The sequence below is a fragment of the Microtus oregoni genome, unplaced genomic scaffold (assembly GCF_018167655.1).
Source record: "Microtus oregoni isolate MIOR12 unplaced genomic scaffold, Mior012 000054F_ref0000373, whole genome shotgun sequence".
NCBI classification, from domain to species: Eukaryota; Metazoa; Chordata; class Mammalia; order Rodentia; family Cricetidae; genus Microtus; species Microtus oregoni.
In genome coordinates, this window is record NW_024543830.1 from 11,029,177 (window position 1) to 11,048,146 (window position 18,970).

Consider the following 18,970-nt stretch of genomic DNA (forward strand, 5'->3'; position numbering starts at 1 on the left):
CTGTGACTTCTCCACCCACAGTCTCTGTGACTGTCTCCTCTACCTCAGTCTCTGTCTCTTTCCTGCAGTTACTCTGGAGCTCTGGCCTCTTCCTGCAGCCCTGTCAGGGCAGAACCTCTTTCTCGCTCTGTTAGGCTGAGAAATGCCAGAGACGCAGAGCTGCCTGCGGAGTGTGGAGGCTGGATCCAGGAACAATGAGAAATTATCTGTTAATTCTCAGCTCCTGCCACCTGCTCTGCTTCCGAACCGGCTTCTTTGCCTTTAGTTTAGAGGCAAATTCCCCCACTCAGTGTATTGGTTTCCTTGCATCACAGACCTGGGCCCTGGGAAAGGTGGTCCTGTGTGTTGTTGTTGTTGTTGTTGTTGTTGTTTTTTTTTCATTCTCTGCAAAGGCAAAACAAGGCGCTTTGTTCTGCAAACGTCCCCAGGAACTCGAGAGGGGAGGGAGAAACCGCCGCGGAGTGAGAGTTGCCTTAAACACTGGCAGTGAGCAACTCTCCATTTGTGTTTTACATAAACACAAAACCCCCGCTTGGGAAGCTGCTACTGAGCCCGTAGCCTGGGGCCTCGGATCTCCGATCTCTCCTGGGGGCTGAGGTTTGTATTGCTGGTGGAGTGGGGAGGATGACGGGGAGTCTTGGCTTCCTCAGGTGAGTGGAAGGCAAGCGGAGAGGCAGAAGCTTACCTGATGTTGAAACAGTAACCCAGCACCACCCGCTGAAGGTGGTCCGGATTGCAGAAGGCCCATAGATCAAGCCTCCTCAGTCCCTCCCGCCCGAAATCGTACACCTCTCTATGGCCAGGGACCCAGGTGGACAGGCTGTAATTAATCGCCCCTCCCCACTATTCACTAAAACTGTCTGCACGTGCTAGTTGTAGCAACCAAACCTTCAGCACCACGGACAGTGCCTCGGGCCCTGCTCTTGCTGCGCCCGACCCTGGCTGTCTGGGCTTTGCAACTGTAGGGGCCCGCTGATGAGGCTGGTGCAGATGGTGCACGGTGGGGAGTGGGGATCGCCTGGAGTTGGCGCTCCGAATCCCCCCCCCCCCCGAACCTGAGTCACAGCCCAAGCCACTTCCAATTAGCGTGTTAATTCGGAGAAAAGACCCTCCTCCCCGACCACTCTCTCCAGCACACACCAGCCCGGTAGATGCAGGAACTCCGGCTAAAGTCCCCCCCCCCCCCCCCACACACACACCTCAGGAAGGTAACACATTGATGATAGGTGAGCACAGGAATCTTACGGGTCTTGGAACCCTGGCAGTTAGCCATGGCTCCTGGATTTCCAGGGTTGGGTGAAGCATCCCAGCCATCCTGCTTCTGAGTCTCACTTCACGGTTCCTGGGGGGAGCTCTTTTTACAATCTAGGCTTCTATTTAGTTTTCCGTCTTTCTGGCCCTTGTTATGTATGCTAAATAGAAAATTGTATGATTTCTGGTGGGTTGGTCTAATGCGTGGAGGTGGGTCTGGTGGGAACCGAACCCCTTTCTGAAATGCTCCCCATTCCTATTCGCCAGAAACTTTCTCCTCTCGTTGCCATGGAGAGAGACGGCCGCTGCCTCCGTCGCCATAGCAACGTGCGGTGCCTCGGACCACAAGATTGCGGGGCTCTGAAAGTCTTTACAGTTCCCCTCGCTCCGCAGTCCTGGGGTCTTCTATCTCCGAAGCTGAGACCCGGCAAGTTTGGCTAACTTCTCCTTGGCAGGGTCCTTCAACCGTACAGTATGTTGTGTTATTACGATGCCCACTTGTGTGGCGTGTGGCAGTTTCCCCAACGTTTTCATAAGTATTACCTATATCTCAGGGAGCTCATGAAGCACCAGTAAGAAAAGGAAAACTGAGTCCCAGAAAGGCGCAAGGTCACATACTCAGTGATTTCTCAGCTAGCCTTGAATCCTGCGCCGTTCGGGACAGCGCGGGGTTGGAACCTTCCCGGACTCAGGCAGGTCCCTCCGTGTGGAGGGGGCGGCCGAGAGGCGCCAGACTTGCCAGCTGCCGCGGGATGCCACGTGAGGGGCGGGGACCCTGCGGGGAAGTGATTAAAAGCAGAGCCGAGCCGCAGGGGGCCGCTGCGGGGAGGGTCTTCTTGGGGCTGCCTTGCCCCGCCCCAGTCCAGCCGTGGCGGGGGGTTCGAGCCACCGCTCCGCAGGCCTGAGCGTACGGGGCATGAGTGGGGTTAGGGGGGCCGGAGGGCCTCGGTGCCAGGCAGCGCTCGCGGTCCTGGCCTCTCTGTGCCGGGCCCGGCCGCCCCCTCTCGGACTGGACGTGGAGACTTGTCGGAGCTTTGAGCTGCAGCCCCCGGAGCAGAGTCCGAGCGCGGCCAACTCAGGTACCCGGAGACCCAGAGTCTCCTCCATTCCTGGATTTTCAGCCTAGTGGCCTTCCCTCCCCAAGGCACCGGTCCAAGAGCCCCAGAAACCTCAGAAGTCTAGCTTGGGGTCCCAGCCTGGACCAGTCCCCTGGCTCACTGCCCGCAGGAAGAGATCCGAAGGGGAACCCCTTTCTCTCCTCGGGTAACTAATGCGAGAGCTCCTAGATGCGGCACCCTCGGGGCCTCAGTTTCCCTTGATTCTCTAGGCTCACCCCAGGGGCGATCGGCCAGGGCCGTGGAGAAGGAGACATCCTGGCTGCGGAGTAGCCTGAGTGCCCCGGGGGTTACAGGGTCCAGGGTCCTTCAGTGACTGGGTGAAGGCGGATTGAGCCCCTGAGCTTGGGAAAAACTTGCGTCTGCAGCTGGCACGCGGTCTTTGTGTCCAGGTCTCTCAGCAGCGAGTGGCTGCCTGCGTCTCGCCGGGGGGCGGGGTGGGGAGGGTGTCGTGGCGTACCCCCCTCCCCGACACCCCTATAACTCGCTCCCTCGGTCTCTCTCTGACTCACTCGGACTCTGGGCGGGTGCGCAACTGAGCCGGCGCCACTCGCCGACTTTGCCAGGCGGGAACCTCCTGCCCGGGCGGTGCGGGACCCTGCGCCGGACGCAGCCCCTGTGGCCGCCGAGTCTAGGCGGCAGCCTGAGCCAAGTCGAGCTCACCGGAGCCGGTGAGTCCTGAGCCCGAGCCCCACGGGGAGGGTCCCGCGTGCAGCCGCGACGTCTCGCGGGAGTCGCGACAGCAGGGGTGGCGTGTCGCGCCCTGGCGGCGGGAGCCGCGGGAGTGTCCGCGGCGTGGCAGCCGACCGGCCCGGGTATGTACCTGCTGCACCAGTCTTTGCCGCCAAGCTCGCCCGCTGCAGCGGGATCCTTTGTCCCGCAATTAGGAGGGTCCAAGACAGACGAGTATGGGTCGTGTCCCCTCGGAGGGAAGGGCCCGGGGCAGCGCGAGGCCCGGGGTGAATGCGGTGTGGGGGTTGGGAGATCCTGCAGAGACCGAGGCACTGGGGTTCCTTGGAGCTCCGCAGACTCACCAAACCTCGTCCCCGACCAAGACCTGGGCTCGGACCCTAGTGGCTCTGGGCCTAGGCTTAAGTGGGAGTCGCTTCCTGGTTCCATAAGGCTGACGCAGGAAAGATCAGAAGGGAATGCTAGAGGCAGGAGTATGGTCCCCAGTCGCCTCCCCAGGGACAAGTGGCCAGGAACCAGAGGAGAGGTTCTAGGAGCAGGTGCAGGACCAGTCAGCTCCCCAGTGACCTCAGACCCCAGAGCCCTGTTTCCATTTGAGGTTAAAGGTCAAAGATAGAGGTAGGTTATGGGTTAGGAATATAGCTTTTGAAGGAGGGGGTAGACAGGCCAGGGAAGGTTGTGTGTTTCCAGCCTTGTGTGATGGAGCCCACCTCACATCTTGTGAGTCATTAGGGCCGCTGCTCTCTTTCTGGCCATTTCTGGTGCTATTTAGTCAATGAGTAGATGACTGCAGCAGGACAGACCGAGATTAGACTTAAAGAAGTTTTGCTAGTAGGACAGTAATTAAAGTTGGCGCTCCCTCTTTGGTATTCTCAGAACAGATTAGACTGTTATTAGACACTCTTTTTCTGGTGTCATCTCCTTTACACCCCCCAGCTCCATAGACTTCCATGGCAGAAATTTCCTCAGCACTCACTTCCTCCCTCCCTCCTTTCCTTTCTCTCCTTCCCATCTTTTTCCTCAAATGCTCTATCTGCAGTGGAGTCTTCCCTCAGGGCTTGATACCTCAGAGTATGGAGGGCCAGAACACATCTGCAGAGTCCTGCGCTGCTACCTGTCCACTGAAAAAATGCCGGGGGGGGGGGGGGGGGCGGGGGAGGTTGTTGTGTGTCGTGTTGGGGGGGGGGGCGGTGGTATTCTGACTCCCGAAAGATTCCTTTAATCTGAATGGCCAAGCTGAGGTGAGTGAAGGCAGGGTGAGAGACAGGGTACCAGATGAATCAGTACCCTGCCCTAAGGTGAGTTTGAGTTGTATGAACTGCCCTGGCCCTGGGGAGCTTAACTTGGTTACGGTGTCTGTGGCGAGACCCCAAGAAATCCTGGGGCCGAGGTAGGGCAAGAGATGCAGGTAGAGAGGGAGCTGGATCACACCGCGAGAAAGTGGCTCAGCTGGCTCCAGGACCTTGGGGATTAGGTTCTACGGAGATGTGGTGTTCAGGCCAGGGTGCCGCCTTCCGCACCCTGCCTGCACCCCAGAGACTCCATCCAGGATCCGATCCTCCAACCAAAGCAATGCTGGGTCTTTTCATTTGCAGTTTTATGAGAAAAAAAACATGGTAAACAGGCAGAGTATGCTCGGCTCCCTTTTCCGTTTTATCTTTTTCTCCCTTGCCTTCTGCCAGCTGTAAAGTCTCTCACTCCTAATATTCCCGGTAATATCCTTAGCTTCACTAGTTGAGACTCAGAGTCCACTGCCATTAACACAGAATTTCCCATAGGCCAGGGTCTGGGCACGGAATTGCATCAGACATCTTGATGAAACAGACCCTGACTTGGAAAGATCTATACTGAAACGTCTCAATTCAAAGCAAATTCCCCACTTTCTCTAAAAACCCTAAGGATAAAAGGACTTCTTTCTTTCTGAATGTACTCTTTATCTGCCCCACACACTCAAACGGTCACCAACATGCCTTCCCTCCAGTCCTTTTCCTTGTGGAGGTGAATGAACTTTATACATAGTTCAAGGTGCAGGGGGCAAAGTGTGCAGCAGAAATCTAAGAGTGTTCTAGAATACGCAGGCACCTGAAAGCTGACCCAAGCTGCCTGGTGCAGCAGGCCGGCAGCCAGAAGCAGTTGTTCCCCAGCCTACCTATGGCCCTGGATGGATGTGATGTTTGTTAGCTTTGCTGATGACTCTAGAGATGCTCTGTGATACAGCCACCTGGCTTTGAAGTCGGCTTTTGCAGCCCAGAGAATGTTTTTGTTTTTCCTGTGTGTGCTGGCAAATGAAACGCACGTTTCTCTAAAACAGAGTCCCATTTCCTCATCGGAAGAACCAGACCCTCCCTGGCTCCCAGACGCAGAAAAGGAATACTATATTGTATGTTTGTGAAGGAAGCACAGCACCCTAACCAACTGGTGGGATGCTTTTCCAATCCTAGTATGTTTCATGCCTTCATGTTTTTTTTTTTTCTCTCTTGACATTTTGAGACAGGATCCAGCTATGTAAGCCAGGCTGGCCTTGAACTCGTGACAATCCTCCTGTACCAGCCTCCTGATACAGCATCACCACATTTAGAATGCACATCGAGTGTTGAAAGTCCAACATCTAACAGCCCTTGAGTTCTAGATATCTCCCAATGTTTTGTTCTCCCTCTGATTGACAGGGCCGAATGGGGCTGCTAGTTCCAGTGGGTCTCATTCCTTCAAGCTCCGTGCAAAAGCTGTGCTTTTTCTTCTCACTGCTCAAACATTCCTTTATCTTCTTGGCCCACTGAGCTGGGGGTGAGGTATGAGGCTGTAGATGATTAGGACCGACTTTGGGGCTCGGGGTCAAGCCAGGCTTCTTTAGGTTTGTCTTGAGTTGGGTTGACCCAATTGGGCTCACTATCACCCCCGCAGATTGGAAGAGGAACCTCTAATACTGAGCCTCTTAGGGAGTATGGTCAGAGGTGAGGCAGCTGAGCATCCAGCCCAGACACTGCAGGTTGAAATGACACCTTATCCCTCATCTCTGTCTCGGGCACAGAACATCTTCTTCTCCATACAGCTCTCTCCTCTCAATGGCTAGAGCTATAAATTCGGGTGGAGAACAGAAGAGATTGGCTGACTGTTCCACTCCTCCACTATGCCAACTTCAATTCCCCATTTAGGGGTACCATGGGTGAAAGGTACAGTGATCATCTGTAATAATAATAAAAAGAAGAACAATAATAATAATAGCTGATTTAGTGCCAAGGCTCTTTTCGCTATAGCATTTTACATTAGCCTCCAGTTTATCTGTGAATCCTCTAATGATGGTGGGAGCAGGCACCCAGTCATAAAGCTTGGTGCGGCCATAATTAGCCCAGCATTGTCTCTCCTCATCACAGTTTTTTCAGGAGCATTAATTCCTTCTCTGTTTGGACTCTGCTAATTATCCCCATCGGTAGCTCAGCCTGGCTCTCTAAAGAAGAAAAGGAAGCAATGGCCCTCTGCTTCCCCCTCCCCCTGACTCTGAATTTAATTACACCCACTTTTCCTAATAAATTTACAAGCCACGGCAGGGCTTATTATTAATGGACCGTGTCTGTTAGCCTCAGTAAAGACTAGCTACAATTTTCTCAACACACACACACACACACACACACACACACACACACACACTCATGAGTATTCCTCAGGAATATCACTGGATGGGACTTTTCAGAAGCCACCGGCTGTTTGTCTGGTAGTTCATGGGTAACTTGAGGACATGCACTTCTGAGAGAAGAAGACAAATCAGAGTAGAGGCTAGTGACAATCTGAGATTGCAGGGGTCTGTCCCAGTTTCAAATACCAGACCAGAGCGTGGAGAACACCCTCCCCCTCTCCAGATTCTAGTAAGAGCCTCCCTGGCTGTGCTGTGCAGCCCTGGATCTGCAGTGCTCCAGCCCCCTCCAGTCCCCAGAGATGCCTGGTTCAAGAGCCTGGACTTTGGTATCTGAAAGCCCCACGTTCAAACCCCTGCTCTTCTGCTTAACACACTGCATACCTTGAGCAGGGGACTTAGTTATCACATCTGTACTTTGTTTATCTGTAGAAGTGAATATAAATTTCTTCAGGAGGCTGTAAAGATTAAATGAGATGATACGAAAAGCACAGTGCTTGCTGCATAGAAATGAACAGCAAATACTATCATTAATATTAATATGAACGGTTCTGCCTGGAGTCTCTTCCCTCGCTGGACTAAGTGCTGTTCCCTCCATGTTATTGGACCTCTATATCCCTTCTTCCCTAGTTTCTGAGCTGGGGTTTACCTATGTCTGCAGAAGGATGTGAAGAAAAGCTCAGCTGGACACCTGCATTTCTGAGGGGCCAGCAGCAACTCCAGCCCTGGGCCAGGCTTCTCTGGTACTAGAGTGAGCTGAGACCTGGTTCTTTCTTTGCTATTCCTCTCCCTCTAGTTTGTCTTTTCAATTACAATCTGTTAGCAAGAAGGCCCGTGATGGTTGCAAAATGGATTTTCCTGACACAGGAACACATTAGAGAAACGGGAACAATAGCAAGCGATAAGAGTTGCTGATGAATCCTAAGACTACGGATGCAGGGAAAAAGAGGGGGCTCCTGTCTTTAGAGAATGAAGGGTCACCAGGGAAGATAAGCAGGCCCTGGGATGATAATTAATAACTTAGCATCTCTGGATGAGGAAGGAGGCCATGAGCCAACACCCTACTGGATAGTCTCACTTAAGGTGATCAAGCAGACTCTACCCTAAGACCCTCGAGGGGATCTTAATTTCCCAGGAGGGAAGAGGGGCCTGAGGCCACTCTGCCACTTTGCCCTCTGATCTAGGGTCTCTGTTTCTGTTCCAGAGGCCTGACTCTACATAGCAAACAATTATCCTTAACCAAAAAAAAAAAAAAAAAAACCAAGTCCTAGCAGCTTATGTCTGGGGGACATTCTCTACATATTAGGGCTTTTCTTATTTGATTTTCATAATGATCCAGTGAGGTAGGAAGAACCATCAGGAAGCAATGTGGATGGCTGGCTCTTTTCTGTCATCTGCACTGGTGCCCTCTCCCCTCCTGAGATCACACACATACACACACACACCCTCCTAAGATCACATACACACACACACCCTCCTGAGATCACACACACACACACACCCTCCTGAGATCTCTCTCTCACACACACACACACACACACACACACACACCCTCCTGAGATCACACACACACACACACACACACACCCTCCTGAGATCACACACACACCCTCCTAAGATCACATACACACACACACACCCTCCTGAGATCACACACACACACATACACACCCTCCTGAGATCACACACACATACACACCCTCCTGAGATCACACACACATACACACCCTCCTGAGATCTCACACACACACACACACCCTCCTGAGATCACACACACACACCCTCCTGAGATCACACACACATACATCCTCCTGAGATCACACACACACACACACCCTCCTGAGACCACACACACACACACACACACACACACCCTCCTAAGATCACATACACACACACACCCTCCTGAGATCACACACACACACACACACACATACACACCCTGCTGAGATCACACACACACACACATACACACCCTCCTGAGATCACACACACACACATACACACCCTCCTGAGATCACACACACACACACACACCCTCCTGAGATCACACACACACACCCTCCTGAGATCACACACACACACATACCCTCCTGAGACCACACACACACACACCCTCCTGAGATCACACACACATACATCCTCCTGAGATCACACACACACACACCCTCCTGAGACCACACACACACACACACGCCCTCCTAAGATCACATACACACACACACACCTTCCTGAGATCACACACACACATACACACCCTCTTGAGATCACACACACACACACATACACACCCTCCTGAGATCACACACACACACACACCCTCCTGAGATCACACACACACCCTCCTAAGATCACATACACACACACCCTCCTGAGATCACACACACACACATACACACCCTCCTGAGATCACACACACATACACACCCTCCTGAGATCACACACACACACACACCCTCCTGAGACCACACACACACACACCCTCCTGAGACCACACACACACACACACACACACACCCTCCTAAGATCACATACACACACACACCCTCCTGAGATCACACACACACACATACACACCCTTCTGAGATCACACACACACACACATACACACCCTCCTGAGATCATACACACACACACCCTCCTGAGATCACACACACACACCCTCCTGAGATCACACACACACACACACACACACACACACACACACCCTCCTGAGATCACACACACACACATCCTTCTGAGACCACACACACACACACCTTCCTGAGTTCACACACTCACATACACACCCTCCTGAGACCACACACACACACCCTCCTGAGATCACACACACACACCCTCCTGAGATCACACACACACACCCTCCTGAGATCACACACAGACACACACCCTCCTGAGATCACACACACACATACACACCCTCCTGAGATCACACACACACACAGCCTCCTGAGATCACACACACACAAACCCTCCTGAGATCACACACACACACCCTCCTGAGACCAAACACACACACACACACACACACACACACCTTCCTGAGATCACACACTCACATACACACCCTCCTGAGACCACACACACACACACACACACACACACACACACCTCTTGAGATACCTGCCATTTTCTGAGTACCTTGTGAAGTCCAGGTCCCTGGCTAGGATTAAAGCCACATGCCTTTATTCCAGACAATGTCCTTCAGATTATATCTCCAAAGCATAAAGAGATCTATCCATTTTTTTTTCTCTCCCAGAAGTGGTAAATAGTCTCAGATGGCTGGAAGCAGCTGCCATAGCTTGAATTTCTAGTGTCTACCCAAAGGCCCACCATGTGTTGCAAGCTTGTTGGCCTGATGGGAGGGGGTGGAACCCTCCAGAGATGAGACCTAGTGGGAAGTCTTGTGGCAGGCCCTACAGGGATATCAGGACCCCAGCCCCTTCTTGCCCCTTCTCTTCCTCTCTCTTGTTTCTCTGTCATGATGGATGAGATTTTGTTTCACCGCAGCCATCCTCTGTAATGTGCTACCATGGGCCACACAATGGGACCGATGGATCATAGACTAAGGTCTCTAGAACTGTGAGCCACAATGGACCTTTTCTTGGCATAAGTTGGTTGTCTCAGCTGTTTGTTACAATGGCAGCGAGCTGACTAGCACACTAGGGGATGAAGGCTGACTGAGTTCAAGACCACTCAGAGTTATTTTAAGTCCTCTCCAATTACCAACTTCTCTTGTCTAAATCTGATCTTTCTCCCCTCCCTCCCTCCCTCCCTCCCTTCTTTCTTTCTTTCTTTCTTTCTTTCTTTCTTTCTTTCTTTCTTTTGTTGGATCTTTCTTTTGGCTGCTAGTTCACAAATAATAAAATGGAAACTATTAATTATGAAAGCTTGGCCTTGGCTTATTTTTAACTAGCTCTTATAACTCGAATCGACCCATTTCTATTAATCTACGCTCTGTCACATACCAGCCATCCTGGTTCCTCTGTGTCTCCTCATGTCTCTCTCACTTGCCTAGATTCCTCCTCCTCCTTCCTCTCTCTGCCCAGAATCCCACCTATACCTTCTGACTAGCTATTGGTTATTTGGCTTTTTGTTATATCAATCACAGCAATACACCTTCACACACGGTACAAACATCCCACAATATCTTCTTTCCTTTCTGTCTCTCATTTGTTGATTTTTAGTTTTTTTGAGACAGTTTCCTGGTGTATTCCTGGCTGTTCAGGATCTCACTATGTAGACCCGGCTGGCCTTGAACTCAGAGATCACCTTTCTCTGCCTTCCCAAGGACTGGGATCAAAGGCATGTGCCACCACCACCACCACCTGGCCTGCTCTCTCTCTCTCTCTTTCTCTCTCTCTCTTTCTTTCCACCTTATGCCTCCTGTATGGATGAACTCTTTCAGTGTCCAAAACCAGGATTCTACTTGAGATGCCTGTTTGAGAGATACCAATGCCCAGGCTCTCCTAGTCCTGGGAGAAGATTCTCCAGGCATGGGGTGGCCCTCCTGTTCTTTCATAGTCAGTATTGAGTGCTAGAGACTGATTCCCAATAATCCATACCCTCTGTCTTATCTTAAGCATAGAGCCAAGGGAACAGCAGCTGGAGGTCACATGGAGGAGCAATTGAAATAGCAACTACATGAAGAGGGGGAAAAGAATCCCTTGGTACCCTGCCCCCCCCCATCTTTCTTTCATTTATGAATTCGGGGTCTTTTTTTTTTGTCAAGCTGAATATTTAAATGCACTCTGTGCTCTCTGGATTCCCCCCTCACCTCCTCCCTTCTCATTAAAATTCTAATTATTACCAGAGCAAGTAAAATGTACGATCAAAGGAAAGCACGGCCCTAGAAATACCTTTTGTTTTAAAGTGACTCACTGCAGAAAATGGGCCCAGAGCAGCTGTAACAAAGAGCCGATGTGGAGGGTCCAGTGGTGTCCAGACACTTAGGATAAGGCATACATATCTTCAGGAGCTTTCCAGATGCTCCCAGAGGGGTGAGGGCTTGGAAGAGCAGCCTCCAAGCCAGTTAGATCAAAAATGTGCAAGAGGAAAATATTTGAGCAAGTACTTCCAATGCATGTGTATTTGTCTGCAAGTGATACACACGCTCTCCCGAAGTGACATTGATGAGCCACTTGGGCGAGGTTGGAGACCAGGCCCACCTTACTGACTGTGTGACCCGGGAAAGCTATGAATTCTCTGGGTGGTACTAGATGCAAAGGGAGGACAATAGTTTTACCTGTTTCATTAGAGAATCACATGATTGGATATACAAAAAAACCACTTTAATATTGAACATAATGATGTTGAATAAATTGACTAAATCCAATAATAAAATGCTTATTACTATCAACCCAAATGTGACTTTTTGACTACTTATATGACATAATAAATATTATAATATCTTGGATTTTTTCCCTCCATGTATGCCTCATTGGAGACTTGGTAGCCTCTAGAGCAGTGGTTTTCAGACTTCCTAATGCTGTGACCCTTTAATACAGTTCCTCATGTGACCCCCAACTGTAAAATTATTTTTTGTTGCCACTTCATAACTGCAATTTTGCTCCTGTTGTGAATTGTAGTGCAAATATCTGTGTTTTCTTAGGGTCTTAGGTGACCCTGTGAAAGGGTCACTTGGCCCCAAAAGGGGTCATGACCTACTGGTTGAAAACCGCTGCTCTAGGGTACAGGCTAGAGCTACTGGGCTGAGTGGGGGCAGAGGTGGCGGGAAGAGACTTGCAGATAATCTCCTCTTCACCCCTTTTCATGGAGGCGCCTGGTGACTGATCTTGACAAGGACTGGACAGGGAGCTCAAAGGCGGTGGTGATCCCTCCAGAACATGGCTAAAGTCCCTATGTCCTTGGGATGGAGGGTGGCTTTCCTTAAGTACTGGATACAGTAAACGTACCTGCAGGGGCCTAGGCATTTTGCCAAGCCTAGCTCAGAGTCTGGCAATCTGGCCTAGTTGAATTTGAAAGAGAAACAATGGTTACTCATTCATGTATGTCTGCTTAAATGCCGGTTCATGAATGGAAACACACTATATTGGAACCCACAGGAGTCTAGGGTTTAATCTGGGACAAACAAGTCATAGTAAATAGGATAGGGAATACCTGGGCCCTGGCCAAAGTTCTGGGTCTGACTAACCTGTGGCCGCTTATGAGCCCCTCCTCTGGGCCACTGCTGCCATCTTTGAAAAGGCAGCCTTGCCTTTGTACTTGTTGAGTAATTACACACCGTAAGTCCTGAGATTTGTAAGGCAGTTAGCAGCCGGTCCAGAGGTTCCAACCTCCAGATCTGCAGGGGCGAGCCAGCTGACAGAGAGCAGAGGGTCGAGCTGATGGGACACATCTGTGCAGAGGGAGTCACCAGTCTGTCCAGGGTCCCAGGGCCGGTTAGTAAGTCATTGGCCTCTTCCGGAAGAAAGTCAGACATCTGGGGTGATGGCAGTTACGGAATTTCATAGCTTCTCACTCGCAACGTTAGCCAAACCGAATTCCTCTGCTGGCTCATCCACAGGCCTCACGTGACAGCGCTGCCAGGCATGCCCCTGGCTCAGAGCCTTCTGAGTGGGGTAGGAGTCTGGTATCCGCTCTGCACATGAGGGGGCACTCTGCATCGCTCTCTTGAGATGATGGACACCCCTGGGTCTGGACAGGAGCAGGTTAAGTTTGTGTGCCTGCTTCCAACCCGGCCATGCTGTTCACAAATACTAGGTTTACAGCAAAGCTTCCAAAGGACCACAGAATGGAAAAAGACAGTGATGGGACTTATTTGTATTTTGTACTTAGCTTTGGCCTGTATAGACCCTGGTGACCAGATTCCTACTTAATACGAGTACACGGTTAGCCTACAGCTTGTAGAAAGCTCTAGGAAAACAGACACTAACACACCTGCCTTCTGGGAAATGGGGCTGGGCTCCTCTCCCTGGGAGAGAGCTAGGTGTTTATTGGATTCCTGCTTTGTTCCAGGATCGAATAAGGCTAGAGCCTGGACAAAGAAGGGAGCATGAGGTAGCCAGTATCTACCTCATAGACTGTGTATGGGTTGTGTGCCAAACTTACTGCTGGGAGCTGGAAATAAAGTTTAGTGGGAGGTTACTTGCATAGCAAGGGCAAGGCTCTGGGTTTCATCCCTGCTACCAAAATAAAATGAGTTAAAAAGAAAAGCAAGACACTTGTAAGTCTGGCCACAGTAACCGCTCTAATAGAAATTCAAACAGCGTACAAATACAAACGCTTCAGGAATTTGCACATTTGCTTAGATTCTCATTTCAATCACTGTCCCCTTCTTGGGCACAAGCCAAGAGCAGTAGGGCAAGCAGCCAGTGCTCCCCAAGCTAGTAAAAAGGTGGGGGCAGGATGATGCTGAAGCAATCAGACTGGTGAACAGCAGGCTGCAGAGAGTTGACAAAATGGACCATCAGTGGTCAACCCCCAAACCATCTCCTCTTCCCGTGACTTGGCGGCTTTGCTCACGACCGTTCTTCTCTCTTCTTCCGTCTTTGTCCCTGCTGTGTGTGCCTTCTTCCAATGCCTCACCTGCTTATCCTCACCTCTGTCTGTCTCTGTCCTTCCCTGCCTGCCTCATGCTGAGGGCAGGCCCCTCTGTCAGCCTCCTCGCCGTGGTAGTTATTGTGTGTGGCGTGGCCCTGGTGGCAGTTTTTCTCTTTCTCTTTTGGAAGCTGTGCTGGATGCCCAGGAGGAACAAGGAGGCCTCCAGCCCTTCTTCTGCTAACCCTGCTTCAGAGACCCTCCAGAGTCCCAGCTCCAGAGGCAACATGGCAGATAAGCTGAAGGACCCCAGTGCCCTGGGCTTCCTGGAGGCGGCTGTGAAGATCAGCCACACATCCCCAGATATTCCAGCTGAGGTGCAGATGTCGGTCAAAGAGCATATCATGCGTCACACGAGGCTGCAGCGACAGACCACAGAACCAGCATCTTCTACCAGGTGAAGGGTGTCCCCCTCGCTTCCTAACCCCATTGCATACTTTCCAGCACAGTGCATCAGAGAGTTTCCAGCCTCTGAGAATCAGGGGCCAGAAATAATAGCATGTGCCCTTTGAGGACGGATCAGATGCTGTGAGCCACATTTCAATCTAGAGAGGAGGTGGCATCAGGATAGGTGTGGTGAAAGGGTCACCTCCAAGGTGAGATACTGTGAGCATGCTAGCAAGTGGCTGCGAATGTGCAGACACAGAAGACTAGCTTAGGAGCTGGGTTGAGAGATGTGAGGAAAGGAAGGACTTCAGAGTATAAGCAAAGTTCCAGAGACTTGAACGTTCATGACGCACTAAAGGCTAGGCCAGTGAAGCTTAGTACTACAGTCTGTCATGTGCTGGAGGTAAAACAAGAGAGTCCAGGCTCTTTAAGGCTAAGGATTTCTGTAAAACCCCTTTGAATTCCCTACATAACAGCCATTGCATAACCTGGCATCATCTAGTTCAAAAGCCTGCCGACAGCAGACATGATGGCTGCCTGCTTACTCTAAGTAAATCCAGAAGCATCTCTAAAAGATGCGGATGGGCACTGTGTTTCCTCAAAATCTGAGAGTCTTGTAGATTCCTGGATCCCTGTAACGTTCCTTCAGGCTCAAAGACACCAATCAAAGGGAAAGAGATGTGGTCTTCAGACGGGAGGCCAGGCACAAAGATGCTAAGGTCCCACAGGCTGAGTCTGCCATATGGCCTTGGGCACATAGCTCCTTTCAAGCCTCCCTTTCTAAACTATAGAGTAGGGCAAATGACTCTGCCAAGGTTGTTGGGAGGAACCAGGGAAAGAATCCGTGTGATAATGCTAAGAGCTGACACGTTGCTAACCGCACACGTGGCCCTGTTTGAAGCACTTTGCATGCATCTACTCTACCCTCACACAATTCTGTGCAGTTGTTACTTTTATTATCTTTATTTTTGTAGTGCAGAGAATTTGCTAACCTCCCAAAGTAGCCCGACCAAAATGAACCTACGTAGCCTATCTCCAAAGCCTGTGCCTTTAACTAATTGACTTTCTGCTGGAGGCTAAATCCTAAAGAAATGATCATGATGGTGGCAGCAGTGATGATGATGATGATGATGATGATGATGATGATGATGATGATGATGGAGATGAAGATGAAGATGCAGGCAGTAGGAAGGATAGTCCTCCTCTTACTATACTCTAATGGAGAAAGTAGTCATGCCTACCAGGAAAGAAACCTAGAAAGCAAATGTCAGAAAAGCAGGAACAGTGATTAAAACAATGGCTAACATTTATTGAGCTTGCTGTATAGCAGGCACCCTTCCAACTACTTTACATATATTAAGACACACAATGCTTCCAACTCTGTGCACCAAGTGTATGAAGAGGAAAAGTGGGGTCAATGAGAGGGAAGGACAGGGGGCCCACGAGTGGGAAGATGAGCCGCCAGGGTTGGGTCTATCTTTATCCCACTCCTTCCCAAGCCCTGACACAATTTTCCCCCTCCTGTCTTCTACCAGGCACACGTCCTTCAAGCGCCACCTGCCACGGCAGATGCACGTCTCCAGTGTAGACTACGGCAATGAGCTGCCGCCAGCGGCCGAGCAGCCCACCAGCATTGGCCGCATCAAGCCCGAGCTCTATAAGCAGAAGTCAGTGGATGGGGAGGATGCCAAGTCCGAGGCCGCCAAGAGCTGTGGGAAGATCAACTTCAGCCTCCGCTACGACTACGAGAGTGAGACCCTGATTGTGCGTATCCTGAAGGCCTTTGACCTCCCTGCCAAGGACTTCTGTGGAAGTTCTGACCCTTATGTCAAGATCTACCTCCTGCCTGACCGCAAGTGCAAGCTGCAGACGCGGGTGCACCGCAAGACCCTGAACCCCACCTTTGATGAGAACTTCCACTTCCCAGTGCCCTACGAGGAACTGGCTGACCGCAAGCTGCATCTCAGTGTCTTTGACTTTGACCGCTTCTCCCGCCATGACATGATCGGGGAGGTCATCCTGGACAATCTCTTTGAGGCCTCTGACCTGTCCCGGGAGACCTCCATTTGGAAGGACATCCAGTACGCCACAAGTGTGAGTACAGCCCTGTTTGTCCTCTTGGCTGCCCGGGCATTGGCAGTTCTGAGTTGGGTGGGTCATGGATCCAGATCTCTGTTCCTCTAGAGATACATAGGAAACTATGGAAACATCCTAATGGCCCAGTTCATTGTGAGAAAGTCCTTGAACTCTGCCTAGATGGGATAAGGAAGAAAGGGAATTTGTGTCCTTTCATTTTGATTCTATGGTATGGGTGTTTCTCTCTGTTTGCTAAACCTTAAGTTTGTTATCTATAAAGAATCATGTTATATAGTCTTTTAAATTGAAGGTAAGTCCATACCGAACTAGTCAGTACGGTCTAATAATCACTGATAGATTTTAGAAGCTTGGAAATGGTGATCCATCCAGGTTGTACCAATCAGTATGAGCCAAGTTGTGCTGCAATAACAAACAACCCTGGGAATTTGTGGCTTAAGACAACTAAAGTTTGTTTCTTGTCTGTGTTCCATATGCTTCACAGCTAACCTGTGGGTTCTACTGGACCTTGTTACCAAGGGGCCCAAGAGGCCCTGTGTCAATGTTGCTCCCACCGTTAGACATTAGGATGAAGAGGCTATGGCAAAGCCTGCAGTATGCCTTAATGTTTCCAAGCAAAAGTGACATAGGTCACTTCCATTCATATTCCATTAGCCAAAGCAAGACACGTGGCAATTCTCAATGTCAAAGAGGAAGGAACAAAGCAACTCTACTATGTCCAGAAAGCTGCAGCTCATAGCACATTCCCTCATCCTGGACATGGCCTCTCCTTAGTCTGGGAGATACTGGAAGCTAGCCCGAAAGACTGACCGAGTTCACACACAAGGTCTGATTCCTGACCTGTCCGTGATCACTTGAAATTGGCCAAGAAAGTTTCAAAGCATCAAGGTTTAATTCTTTCTTTCTTTCTTTCTTTCTTTCTTTCTTTCTTTCTTTGTTTTTAGATTTGGAAGTCAAATTGTGTGTGTGCATGTGTCTGTTTGAAGGGAGGGTAGGCTGCGCATGTTCGTGCAATGCTTGCAGAGGCTTGAAGAGGGCATCAGATCCTGTGGAGCTGGAGTTAAAGGTGGTTGTGAGCTGCCCAGCGTGGGTGCTAAGAACTAGTCTCAGGTCCTCTGCAAGAGCAGGGCATACTCAACCACTGAGCTGGGTTTTTAAGAGAATGGAGGCTAAGCTTGGTACAGGACCTAGTGAGGCCTACCCAGAGCCTCTGTTAGCATGGACAGCATGCCATGCTGAGGTTGTTTAAGACACCCTGGAGATGTCACTAGGCTGTACCCTCTGCATCCACCTGTGTGGGTGAATGTCTGCAGGGGCACTTGGCCAAACTCTAGTTGACTTGGAGCGCTGGTTGCTGGAGTGTCTCCCTGGATGTTTCATGAATCGTATACCTTATTAGAGGTGACCATATACATACAAACCGTACCCTGGCACAGTCTGTACTTAACATCGTCCTGTGGGATTTGTGAGGAGAGGCTCTGGGGAAAGCAGCCCCACGCTTGTTGTTAAAGAGTGTGATATGTTCAGAAAGTTGATATGTTCATCTCAGGAAGAAACTCTGGGGCACTCTGGTCTCGCTGTTAGACACAGAGATGTCCCAGTGCTGTCCCCAGCTTTGCTGTCCTGAAATGCTAATCCCAGGAATAGCGTGAACAGCCAGCCTGGCTAGTGACAAGCTAGGACTAGGGTGCGGGACAGCAAAACAGCTGCCGCACACTGGGGTGGGCCCAGGAGCTCTAGAGCATCGATCTCTCTGAAGTTCCCATCTGGTGCATCCCTTCCCCATGCTCACCTAAGGTATATTTTTCTCACGGTGACTGCATAGGTGGAGGGCAGCTCTGTTCCTCACTGGGTGGGGAGCTCTGCTGGTCAGGGGCTATGTTCTACCCTGCCCTCCTAGGAGTCTCCTCTGTCTCTGAACAGCGCCCCCTGCCTTCCTGACTGGTACAGAAGAGCAGGCCTCATCCCAGAACAGGCGCTCTGTGTGCAAGCACTCCCCTTGCCTGTACGTAACGTTGCACTTCCTGGAATGTAGCTGTCCCCACCCTAGTCCCATTGCCACATCCCCTGCCCAGGTTCAGAAGAAGGCAGATCCCCCTTCATCAGTGTGGGAAGAGCCTTCCTCCATCTCCTTATCCTGAGAGGACTATGAGGGACCCGGGTGAGTTTGGGTCTGGGATAAAAGGCAACCCTTTTGAGCTCACAGGAACTTAATATCTAACCAAAGAGACAGTGATTTGTGCTC

At 50.7% G+C, this 18,970-nt stretch overlaps 1 protein-coding gene across 9 annotated transcripts in view; it reads left to right on the forward strand.

Annotated features, from left to right (window-relative positions):
- Window positions 1-1,927: 1,927 nt before the first annotated feature.
- Syt6 (synaptotagmin 6) overlaps window positions 1,928-18,970 on the forward strand; it is a 62,037-nt gene continuing 44,994 nt past the window's right edge. For 4 of the 9 annotated variants that reach the window (XR_005973032.1, XR_005973033.1, XM_041638256.1 and 1 more), the window contains exons 1-3: window positions 1,928-2,330; window positions 14,293-14,641; window positions 16,167-16,725. Coding sequence is in view for 7 of the 9 variants with exons in the window: in XM_041638256.1 (XP_041494190.1) it covers window positions 2,168-2,330; window positions 14,293-14,641; window positions 16,167-16,725 (1,071 nt within the window). In the remaining 2 variants the exon portion in view is untranslated. The other 5 variants (XM_041638258.1, XM_041638263.1, XM_041638260.1 and 2 more) reach the window with 5 other exon arrangements.